Source organism: Quercus suber, unplaced genomic scaffold (assembly GCF_002906115.3).
Source record: "Quercus suber isolate HL8 unplaced genomic scaffold, Cork oak 2.0 scaffold_412, whole genome shotgun sequence".
NCBI lineage: Eukaryota > Viridiplantae > Streptophyta > Magnoliopsida > Fagales > Fagaceae > Quercus > Quercus suber.
Genome location: NW_027069863.1, coordinates 627622 through 639942, shown reverse-complemented (window position 1 = coordinate 639942; position 12321 = coordinate 627622). Strand labels below are relative to the sequence as shown.

General features: G+C 36.2%; 1 protein-coding gene across 2 annotated transcripts; it reads right to left on the bottom strand.

Moving 5' to 3' along the window:
* Positions 1–2577: 2577 nt before the first annotated feature.
* Positions 2578–6717, bottom strand: LOC112036130 (polyubiquitin). Of its 2 annotated transcripts, XM_065761432.1 has the most exons (3): positions 6605–6717; positions 5557–5832; positions 2603–4041 (listed from the first exon to the last, which is right to left on the bottom strand). In XM_065761432.1, the coding sequence occupies exons 2-3, from the start codon at positions 5830–5832 to the stop codon at positions 2716–2718; spliced, it is 1602 nt and encodes a 533-aa protein (XP_065617504.1). In that variant the 5' UTR covers positions 6605–6717; the 3' UTR covers positions 2603–2715. The 2 variants fall into 2 exon arrangements, with proteins under 2 accessions (XP_023876977.1, XP_065617504.1); XM_024021209.2 differs by lacking the exons at positions 5557–5832; positions 6605–6717 and adding an exon at positions 4862–4995 and having other exon boundaries at positions 2578–4089.
* Between the last annotated feature and the right edge of the window lie 5604 nt (positions 6718–12321).

Sequence of the window (12321 nt, the reverse complement as noted above, 5' to 3'; positions counted from 1 at the left end):
ACAAAAGGAAAATAAAGGAAAGAAAAAAAGATAAGAGAGAAAACAGAAAGTAAAAGAAAGATAATATAATGGGCATGCACCAGTAGGTTGGTTCCCTTCTCTCCCCTCGAAATCCCTCTCTCTTGGAGGCAAGTAAATAATAGAGATTCCTTTTGGCACTAATCATTTAGGTTTGGTTCCCTCAAAGTCATTAATCCCCATGACGGGATCTTTTCCTAGGAGATTAGTTTCACTGAGAAGTGGCATTCTTCCTCTTTGGTCTTTGCCTCTACAGATCCAAACTTAACTTGATATTATTTCTTTGATTAACTCATATTGTCACTTAATCCTTCACTTTTGTAAAAGCTATTGTTATTACTGTGATTGTCATAAATAGGGATTACTTGGTCATTTTTCATTAAGAAAAGGTCACCATATTTTTGTTCTTCTGCTATTGTTATATCTACTTGCTGTAAATCATTTTAAACAGCTCTGCTTGCCATAAGTACACTCCTGGTAAACGAGGTCTAATTTGCACACAAGCCAGCCCAAAGTGAGTTACAGTTTGGCCGATCTCAACTCTTCTACTCAGAATACTCGGGCCCATCACCGCAGGAGGCAGCCCAGCCCAACGCACAACATAAAAAAGACCCCTACGAACACTATAATCACTCAATATACTAAACTAATAAATAAATAAAAAATACCTTGTTAACCAATGCACTAAGGACATATATTAAAGATTAATACATTCTTAATTATGAATTGTAATGCACAATTTTCATAAAATAAAATACAAATATTAATAATTCATTGGCTTACAAGAAAAAATTTATTGTGGTTGTATTTGCTTTTTTGATATATGTGTGTATGTATTAAGAAAAATATTTAATTAAGCATTAAATGCATCTTAACCACTAGCTTTAAGTCATTCATTAACAAAATCCATTAAGGAAAATATAAAAGTACAAGTACTATGTTTACAACATTTTCATAATACTTTCACAACAAAATTCTAAGTAGTAAGTTGTTACTAACTGTTATTAGTAGGTAAAAAAATCATTTTAGTGCTGATTTCAAATTAGAACTAATAATAACTTACAACCTAAAATTTGTTGTGAAAATATTATGGACTTAAAACTTCTTATTCTTATATAAAAGCCATAAATAAAATGCAAATTCTAGAATTGGGTTCGCTTCAAAGTTCATGCTTCTTAAAATCTTGAAGGCCAATAAGCTCTCCCTAAAAGCCTCAATCAGACGCTTGTTTGATAAATCATCCAGCATGATGCTACTGTACCCCCTCTCTAATCTAAACTCTAAAGTCGCATCAGCCTTGTTCTATCCCTTTTTTTCTATTATAAATTAAAATCATAGGTCCTAACCATATATACATAGACATGCAAGCCCTAGCATGCCCACAAATCCCAATCCCCTGGCCCTAGTGCTTCGGCTAGCCTATACAGTATAGGCCATATATATAAGAGTACAATGCATTACTATCCAAACCAAAAAATCCACCATATGTATTTCTTATTCGTAGATGTATAGGATGAAGCAAAGCATAACGGGGAAAAGGGAGTTCAGTGCTCTGCACAAGCAACGAGCTAAGCAGCCTAAGCTAATCACACGTGACAAAACTCTGATGAACTTCAAGGTGCCGCTATACACTACAAAAAACTGGGTCTATAGCCGCGTTTGAAAAACGCGGCTATAGACCCCAAAAACGCGGCTACAGCCTGTAGCCGCGTTTGTAAACGCGGCCTAAGTACCGCGGCTACAGGGCTATAGCCGCGTTTTAGAAAAACGCGGCTACAGGTCTGACCTATAGCCGCTTTTTTGCCTCTGGCACAGGAACCCGGCAGAGCACGCCTATGGCCGCGTTTTTTAAAAAACGCGGCTACAGGTTGAACTTGAGCCGCGTTTGAAAACGCAGCTACAGGTTGAACCTGTAGCCACGTTTTATAAAACGCCGCCATAGGTCGCATTGGAGCTGCGGACCTGTAGCCGCGTTTTACGAAACACGGCCATAGGTCGCACTGGAGCTGCGTTTTTTAATGCGCGGCTAAGGCTAAGGACCTATAGCCGCGTTTTTAAAACGCGGCTATAGGTTCTACTTCTGCGTTTTCAGCAACCTATAGCTGCGTTTTTAAAAACACGGCTATAAGTTCCCCCCCCACCCCAAACAGCTGCATCCTGCCATATACATATACAAGTTCCTGCCATATACATTCAAGTTCCATGACCAAGTTCCTGCCATATACATTCAAGTTCCATGACCAAGTTCCTGCCATATACATTCAAGTTCCATGACCAAGTTCCCAACAACAAATCAAGCAAGATAAACCAATTGCTTCCTGCCATATACATATACATTCTCCCAACAACAAATCAAGCAAGATAAAACAATTGCTTCCCGCCATATACATATACATTCAAGTTCCATGACCAAGTTCCCAACAACAAATCAAGCAAGATAAAACAATTGCTTCCTACCATATACATATACATTCAAGTTCCCAACAACAAATCAAGCAAGATATATGGAAGTTCCCAACAATAAGGCAGCAAGCAACAACACTAAGGCATCACAAAAGATAAGACATAACCAAACGACAGTAAATTAAAAGCAAGTTCAGAACATATTAATTAGAAGCCATTAAACAATGGCAAGTAAACTGAAACCAGATCCACGAAAATAGCAGCACACGTATACCACAGAACCACAACCTAAGCTTAGAAACCACCACGGAGGCGAAGGACAAGGTGCAGAGTAGACTCCTTTTGGATATTGTAATCAGCCAGAGTCCTTCCATCTTCAAGCTGTTTGCCTGCAAAAATAAGCCTCTGCTGATCTGGAGGAATTCCCTCCTTGTCCTGAATCTTTGCTTTCACATTATCAATTGTATCAGAACTTTCAACCTCCAGGGTTATGGTCTTCCCAGTCAAGGTCTTAACGAAAATCTGCATTCCACCACGAAGGCGAAGCACCAGATGAAGGGTAGACTCCTTCTGGATATTGTAATCTGCAAGAGTCCTTCCATCTTCAAGCTGCTTGCCTGCAAAAATAAGCCTTTGCTGGTCTGGTGGGATACCTTCCTTGTCTTGTATCTTTGCCTTCACATTGTCAATAGTATCTGAGCTTTCAACCTCCAAGGTTATGGTTTTCCCAGTCAAAGTCTTCACGAAAATTTGCATTCCTCCACGCAATCGCAGCACCAAGTGCAGGGTTGACTCCTTTTGAATGTTGTAATCAGCTAAGGTCCTTCCATCTTCCAACTGCTTGCCAGCAAAAATCAGCCTCTGTTGGTCCGGTGGGATGCCCTCTTTGTCTTGGATCTTAGCTTTGACATTATCAATAGTATCAGAGCTCTCAACCTCCAAAGTGATGGTTTTGCCGGTCAAGGTCTTAACAAAAATTTGCATTCCACCTCTGAGCCGGAGCACCAGGTGGAGGGTGGATTCCTTTTGGATATTGTAGTCAGCAAGGGTGCGACCATCTTCAAGCTGCTTGCCGGCAAAGATCAACCGCTGCTGGTCTGGTGGGATACCCTCCTTGTCTTGAATTTTGGCTTTGACGTTATCAATGGTGTCAGAGCTCTCAACTTCCAAAGTAATGGTTTTGCCAGTCAAGGTCTTAACAAAAATTTGCATTCCACCTCTAAGCCGGAGCACCAGGTGGAGGGTGGACTCCTTTTGGATGTTGTAGTCTGCAAGGGTGCGACCATCTTCGAGCTGCTTGCCGGCAAAGATCAACCTCTGCTGGTCTGGTGGGATACCCTCCTTGTCTTGGATCTTAGCTTTAACATTATCTATAGTGTCTGAGCTTTCAACTTCCAAAGTTATGGTCTTCCCAGTAAGGGTTTTAACAAAGATTTGCATACCACCACGGAGGCGGAGCACCAAGTGAAGTGTGGACTCCTTTTGGATGTTATAGTCGGCCAAAGTGCGACCATCTTCGAGTTGCTTACCAGCAAAGATCAACCTCTGCTGGTCTGGTGGGATACCCTCCTTGTCTTGGATCTTAGCTTTGACATTATCAATAGTGTCTGAGCTTTCGACCTCGAGGGTGATGGTTTTGCCAGTCAGAGTCTTAACAAAGATCTGCATCTGTTTAATTATTCAAAATAGAAGTTAAAAACTAATGTTATCCTAACTGGGTCAGACAAGAATAATCACACATACATACATTCAAAATTGAAAATTGATTAAAACAAGAACTTGAAGAATAATAGGCAACGCTTCATAAAGGTTAATGGGGTGATTCTTATGTACAAGAGTGAACTGCTGTTGCAATTTAAAACATTCAATTAAGTATCTCTTTAGATATATTTACAGTTCACTACACCAAAGTAAACTTAGCAAAATAAGTCTAAATTCTGCAAAGATCTAATTATCTAAATAATTCAAAAGGGAAATCAATCAATAAAATTTAGAGAAAATCTTTTAACAAATTGTCAACCACGATTAGTGAAAACCCAAACTAAACCAAAAGAGTGTAGCACCAAGCAAAATTTAAGTATAACATTGCAAAGATCTAATTTTATCTAAATAACCCAAAGAAGAAATCAACCAATAAAATTGAGAGAAAGATCTTAACGAATTGTCAAACATGATTGGTCAAAACCAAAGCCTACTCTGAAAAATTCTCAAACCACAGACAAAACCCAATTCACAACAAGTTTCTTGACTTCTCAACCATCTCATATAAATCAAATAGAAACAAACCCCACAAGCACAAAGGTAAACCGTAAACATCACTATAATATTCAAGAAATCGCACAAAACACCTATATATCTGAAGTCACGTTTGATAATTGTATATCTAGAAGTCATAGATGAACAGAATAAATCTAAACTGAAGAAGAGGATCTGAAAATACCTTGAGAAAGAGAGAGAGCTTCTTCAAAGAATCAAAGGGAATGAAAGGCTACGCTGCGTAGATTTGTGAGAATTTTTTGTGAGTATTGTGAAGGATTAGGGACTCGGTGGTGGTTCTTTTGTAGGTGGGACTGTTGATTAGTGTAAGGAATTGAGAATTGTTGAACGGTTCAGCCAACAGCGTGGTGCCACGTGGTATTCGTACTACACGCCAAGATTGAATTCTTTCTACTTCCTTCACGAATCAGCCGCTCTCGTGTCGCGAGTGACACGAGGTAGTAGATAGATGTGTATCTAGGGATGGTAAAATTAACCCAAACTTATTTGCCCACTTAAATTCACTCACTTAAAATAAATCTAAATCTATCTAATTATTAGTTGGGTTAAATAGGTATTAACCCAATTAGCACTAATGTTTATTGGGTTTTAATTGAGTACCCATACCTAACCTTAAAACTATTAAAATTACCAAAATATCTCATTAACCTAAAAAATGACCAAAATAATACATAATCCTAGAAAATGACCAAAATACTCCCGAAACCCAAAAAATGACCAAAATACCAAAAAAAAAAAAAGGGTGCGACCATCTTCGAGCTGCTTGCCGGCAAAGATCAACCTCTGCTGGTCTGGTGGGATACCCTCCTTGTCTTGGATCTTAGCTTTAACATTATCTATAGTGTCTGAGCTTTCAACTTCCAAAGTTATGGTCTTCCCAGTAAGGGTTTTAACAAAGATTTGCATACCACCACGGAGGCGGAGCACCAAGTGAAGTGTGGACTCCTTTTGGATGTTATAGTCTGCCAAAGTGCGACCATCTTCGAGTTGCTTACCAGCAAAGATCAACCTCTGCTGGTCTGGTGGGATACCCTCCTTGTCTTGGATCTTAGCTTTGACATTATCAATAGTGTCTGAGCTTTCGACCTCGAGGGTGATGGTTTTGCCAGTCAGAGTCTTAACAAATATCTGCATCTGTTTAATTATTCAAAATAGAAGTTAAAAACTAATGTTATCCTAACTGGGTCAGGCAAGAATAATCACACATACATACATTCAAAATTGAAAATTGATTAAAACAAGAACTTGAAGAATAATAGGCAACGCTTCATAAAGGTTAATGGGGTGATTCTTATGTACAAGAGTGAACTGCTGTTGCAATTTAAAACATTCAATTAAGTATCTCTTTAGATATATTTACAATTCACTACACCAAAGTAAACTTAGCAAAATAAGTCTAAATTCTGCAAAGATCTAATTATCTAAATAATTCAAAAGGGAAATCAATCAATAAAATTTAGAGAAAATCTTTTAACAAATTGTCAACCACGATTAGTGAAAACCCAAACTAAACCAAAAGAGTGTAGCACCTAGCAAAATTTAAGTATAACATTGCAAAGATCTAATTTTATCTAAATAACCCAAAGAAGAAATCAACCAATAAAATTGAGAGAAAGATCTTAACGAATTGTCAAACATGATTGGTCAAAACCAAAACCTACTCTGAAAAATTCTCAAACCACAGACAAAACCCAATTCACAACAAGTTTCTTGACTTCTCAACCATCTCATATAAATCAAATAGAAACAAACCCCACAAGCACAAAGGTAAACCGTAAACATCACTATAATATTCAAGAAATCGCACAAAACACCTATATATCTGAAGTCACGTTTGATAATTGTATATCTAGAAGTCATAGATGAACAGAATAAATCTAAACTGAAGAAGAGGATCTGAAAATACCTTGAGAAAGAGAGAGCTTCTTCAAAGAATCAAAGGGAATGAAAGGCTACGCTGCGTAGATTTGTGAGAATTTTTTGTGAGTATTGTGAAGGATTAGGGACTCGGTGGTGGTTCTTTTATAGGTGGGATTGTTGATTAGGGTAAGGAATTGAGAATTGTTAAACGGTTCAGCCAACAGCGTGGTGCCACGTGGTATTCGTACTACACGCCAAGATTGAATTCCTTCTACTTCCTACACGAATCAGCCGCCCTCGTGTCGCGAGTGACACGAGGTTGTAGATAGATGTGTATCTAAGCATGGTAAAATTAACCCAAATTTATTTGTCCACTCAAACTTACTCACTTAAAATAAATTTAAATTCACCAAATTATTTTTTTTTGATAGAAAATTCACCAAATTATTAGTTAGGTTAAATGGATATTAACCCAATTAAATCCAATTAACATTAATGTTTATTGGGTTTTAATTGGGTACCCATAACTAACCTCAAAACTACTAAAATTACCAAAATACCTCATTAACCTAAAAAATGACCAAAATAATACATAATCCTAAAAAATGACCAAAATACTCCCGAAACCCAAAAAAATGACCAAAATACCAAAAAAAAAAACCAAAATACCCCCGAAACCTAAAAATGACCAAAATACCCCTAAAACTCAAAAAATGACCAAAATACCCCAAAAATCTAAAAATGACCAAAATACCCCTAAAACTCAAAAAATGACCAAAATACCCCTGAAACCCAAAAAAAGACCAAAATACCCCCGAAACCTAAAAATGACCAAAATATCCCTACAACCCAAAAAATGACCAAAATACCCCTAAAATCCAAGGGGCTTTTTTTGGGTTATAGATTTAAGGGGCTTTTTCGTCATTTTATAGGTTTCGGGGAATTTTGATCATTTTAAGGTTTAGGGGTTATTTTGGTTGTATTTAGGTTTCAGGGGTATTTTGGTCATTTTTTAGGTTTCAGGGGGTATTTCAGTTAATTTTTAGGTTTCAAAGGTATATCGATTATTTTTTAGGTTTAGGAGGTATTTTGGTCATTTTTAGGTTTAGGGGCTATTTTGGTCAATTTTTAGACTTCGTGGTTATTTTGGCCATTTTTGAAGTTTTGGGAGTATTTTGGTCATTTTTAGTTTTCAGGGTTATTTTGGTTAATTTTTAGGCTTCGAGGTTATTTTGGTCATTTTTTAGGTTTCAAAGGTATTTTAGTAATTTTTTAGGTTTTGGAGGTATTTTTGGACATTTTTTGGGTTTAGGGAGTATTTTGGTCATTTTTAGGTTTAGGGGCTATTTTGGTCATTTTTAGGTTTCTAGGTTATTTTAGTCAATTTTTAGACTTCGTGGTTATTTTGGCCATTTTTGAGGTTTCGGGAGTATTTTGGTCATTTTTAGTTTTCAGGGTTATTTTGGTCAATTTTTAGGTTTCGAGATTATTTTGGCAATTTTTTAGGTTTCAAAGGTATTTTAGTAATTTTTTTGGTTTTGGAGGTATTTTGGACATTTTTTGAGTTTAGGGGGTATTTTGGTCATTTTTTAGGTTTTGGGGGGGTATTTTGGTCATTTTTTGGGTTTTAGGGGTATTTTGGTAATTTTTATGTTTCGAGGGTATTTTGGTCATTTTTTGGTTTTGGGGGTATTTGGCCATTTTTTGGGTTTTAGGGTTATTTTGGTCATTTTTATGTTTCGGGTGTATTTTGGTAATTTTTTGGGTTTTGGGGGTATTTTGGTAATTTTTTGGTTTCAGGGGTATTTTGGTTATTTTTTGGGTTCTAGGGTTATTTTGGTCATTTTGTAGGTTTCGAAATTATTTTGGTAATTTTTAGGTTTTGGGGGTATTTTGGTCATTTTTTATGTTTTGGAGGTATTTTGGTCATTTTTTGGGTTTTGGAGGGTATTTTGGTAATTTTAAGGTTTTGAGATATTTTGGTCTTTTTTTGAGTTTTAGGGGTATTTTGGTAATTTTAAAGTTTTGAGGTATTTTGGTCATTTATTTGGGTTTCATGGGTATTTTGGTCATTTTGTAGGTTTTGTGGTTATTTTGGTAATTTTGAGGTTTTGGGGTATTTTGGTCATTTTTGAAAATTTTACAGTACTTTGGTCATTTACACTTTAGGGGTAATTTGGTATTTTTGATAATTTGGTAATTTGGTGGGTTGGGGTTTACCCATAATAGTTGGGTTGGGTTGGATTTGGGTTCGAAACAATTTAGTTAAATGAGTTTTAATGGATAAATGGATTTTATATACCCAACCCAATTATGCTTATCCCAAATCCACCCAAACCCACCCATTTGACACCCCTATGTGTAACATACCACGCTCCTTCCACCACGCGCTTCTTTCTTATTGTGGGTTTCTTTTGTTTTGATTTTTATTTGTTTTTAATGTTTTCTCATCATTTTGCACTATAACTGTTGGCTTTGTTCATGTTTTTAAAAACCGAACCGATCAAAGAACCAAAAAAAATGGTCGGTTTTCGGTTTAACTCGGTTCTTGATGGATTATTTATTTATTTATTTTTGGTTTGACTGACTTTGTGCCTTTTTTTGGTTTTGACTGGACTGATTTTAGGTTCAATTTTTGGTTCAACCGGTTGAACTAATCGGTACAGTTCAGTTTTTAAAACAGTGGCTTTGTCCAAGTATATGTGAAAGTATCTTATAAATCCCTTATATGCATCGCCTCTTTATATTTTTTAAAATCCCAATAGTTGGGAAAGTTAAATTTGAACCCTTATATTTACAAAAAATACTAAGAGATACTAGTTGAACTATTACACTCTTGATTTCATTTTTCATATAATATGTGAGTCACATATATATAATTTTAAGAGCACCACCAACTAGCTTATTAGAGCCACACAAAAACACACAAAAACTCCATTTAAACAACCACAAATCAGATTCACCATTTCCTTGTTTAGTACTAATAAATGAATAGTACCTCAATACACTTATTGAGAATTGTTCATCAACAAATATGCTTTTCAAGAATCCTCCTCAAGCAATGGTGAGCGACGATCAGTACGGTGATGCAAGTGGCGGTTTGGGATTTGAATCTACTCAACATCATTTTAGACCTAGATTTACCCAATTGCAAGCGGCATTACCTTCTAGAATCCTCCAATGGATTCAAACAATGGGCATTTGGAGTGGTTTGTGGGAGCAAAAAATTTGATTTTCTTTTGGGTTTGCACTAGCTCCTCAAGAAAGTTAAGCCTTTTGTAAATTTGATGATTTGTGTGGATGGCAATTTGGGGTGTGGGTGGCATTTTGGGGTGATTTATGTGAGTGGCAATTTAGGATGAATTGTACAATGGCAGTGACTATGCATTTTTGGACGAAACTTGGGTAGAGATAAGAGAAATGAAAAAATAATATTTAAATGAAGTAGAGAAATAAATATTGAGGTTAATATAAGTGTATGTTTATTAAAATAGCAAAAGTGAGGTTTTTGGATTAATTTGGCTAAAATTGTGTAGAGGGTGATTTGAATTCTCTAAGGACCACACATTATAAGAAATGAAGCATATATGTTAGATGTATGGGATCATTAATATCTAATTGTAATCACACATGAGACAAGCACGAGGCCTAAAGCACTCTATAATCTATTTTGAAATAAGTGTATTGGATTTTGGCATAACAATAATGTTGGCTATCAACAATTTGATGTCTTTTTATAATATTGATGATGTGGTAAAATATGGTTTTCTCATTTTAAATGACTATATAAGATTTTAAGAACTCTTGGTAGAGTTACTTGTAAATATAAAATTTCAAGTTTGGAAATTAAACATTTGAAAGTGTTTCATAACTGTAAATTTTGATTTATAAATGGGTGGATATAAATCTCTGAATTTTTATTCTATTACAAAAGAATAATTCTCTAATTTGATTTCTTTTAAAAAATTACTAATTTAATAGTTGTATCAATGCGGTCTTAATTTGAACATAAAGTATTCTATGCTTTGATCATTAAGCAAATTAAAACATCTTTGAACTATAATTGAGATGAATATTTGATTGTGTTCTTGTTAAATTTTTTTTGTTTGTGTTCTTCAAATGTTCTTCGCATTTGAAAGCTTGTAGATTGAAGATCTTTGGGGCTTTAAAGATTGAATCAGATGAATTTTCAATTGATTAGAGTTCCCAAGTTTTTAGAGGCTTTGAAACTTGATTCCAGTAAAACTCAGAGATTTGAAAGAATGATTTGAATATATGTTTTTCAAATATTCTTTATATTTGAAGATTTTGCTATAGAAGTTCTTTAGAGTCTCGAAACTTGGTTTGATAAACTTTCAAAAGTCGAAATTCTTGAAGGTTTTTGGAGGTTTTAGAACTTGATTTCAATAGCCAAGTGGAGACACATTGCATAGCCAAGTGGAGCTACTCTATTGAAATCTCTCCTCATTTAGTAACATAGAGTAGCTCACTGTGGAGACACATTGCATAGCCAAGTGAATCCATCGGTCATTGAAGCCCAGTTTCTTCATTATCTTGCGTAAAAATTCCCATTCCACTCAGTCATACGTTTTGCTTATGTCAAGTTTCACTGTCATGTGTCCAATCTTGCATTTCCTTTTGTTTCTTAACCTGTGCAACATCTCACAGGCGACGAAAATATTTTCAATAATAAGTCTATCCAAGAGAAAAGCGGTCTGAGCATCAGATATAATAATTGGTAAGATAGTTTTAACTTTATTGGCCAACACCTTAGAGACTAACCTACTGATCACGTTACTCAGGCTTATAGGTCGATAGTCTGACATGGACTGGGGTTCTTTCTTTTTTGGTATAAGTAGAATGTGTGTGAAATCCATTTTTCTAAGAAAGTGTCCTGAGTTCAACACAAATAAGACAGCTTCAGTGACATTGTCTCCTACAATGTGCTTGAACTTTTGAAAAAAGAAAGGAGACATACCGTCAAGGCCAGGCGATTTCGAAGGATGCATCTAGAAAAGGACTTTACATACTTCATCACCATTAAAAGGCGGGAGCAAGCTTTGGTTCATGTCCTCTATGACCACTGCCTCCATCGACTTTAGCACATCATCAATTGTGTTTGGGTTGGAGGTAGAGAACAAATTTGTAAAGTACCTCTTAGCCACCTTTGCAATATTCTCCTTTCTTGATCTCCGCACACCTCCCTCATCCATCAGTCCCTCAATCTAATTTTTGCTTTTCCTTTGAGAAGCTTTTTTGTGGAAGAATTTTGTATTTTTGTTGCCCGTTAGAAGCCATATTGCTCTTGAGCGTTGTCGCCAAAAGACTTCTTCCTGGTGCATTAGATTATTGAGCTCCTCCCTCTTATTATGAATCTGTTCTAGGTTGTACGCATATCCCAAGTTGATAAGTTCCTCCATCTCCCTCTGTTTTTCTTCAATTCTGAACTTTGTGTTTCCAAAGGTCATGCAGCTCCATGCTACCAATCTTAAGCGGCACTGTTTTATCTTCTTAAATAGTTTGAACATCGGACTCCACTCCTCGGGTGTAGGTTCCAAACCTCTCTTATTACAGCTTCACAGTCTTGGTAAGCTACCCACCTCTCTTCAAAATGGTGAATCCGCTTTTTCTGAGCTTGGTTTTATCGAGTAACATGTTGTGTATTCAAAAGTATGGGGTCATGGTCTGAGTAGGATACTTGCAAGTGGAAGACTGGAGCCTCCGGAAACATTGCTTGCCACGGAGCAGTGGCCCAAGCCTTGT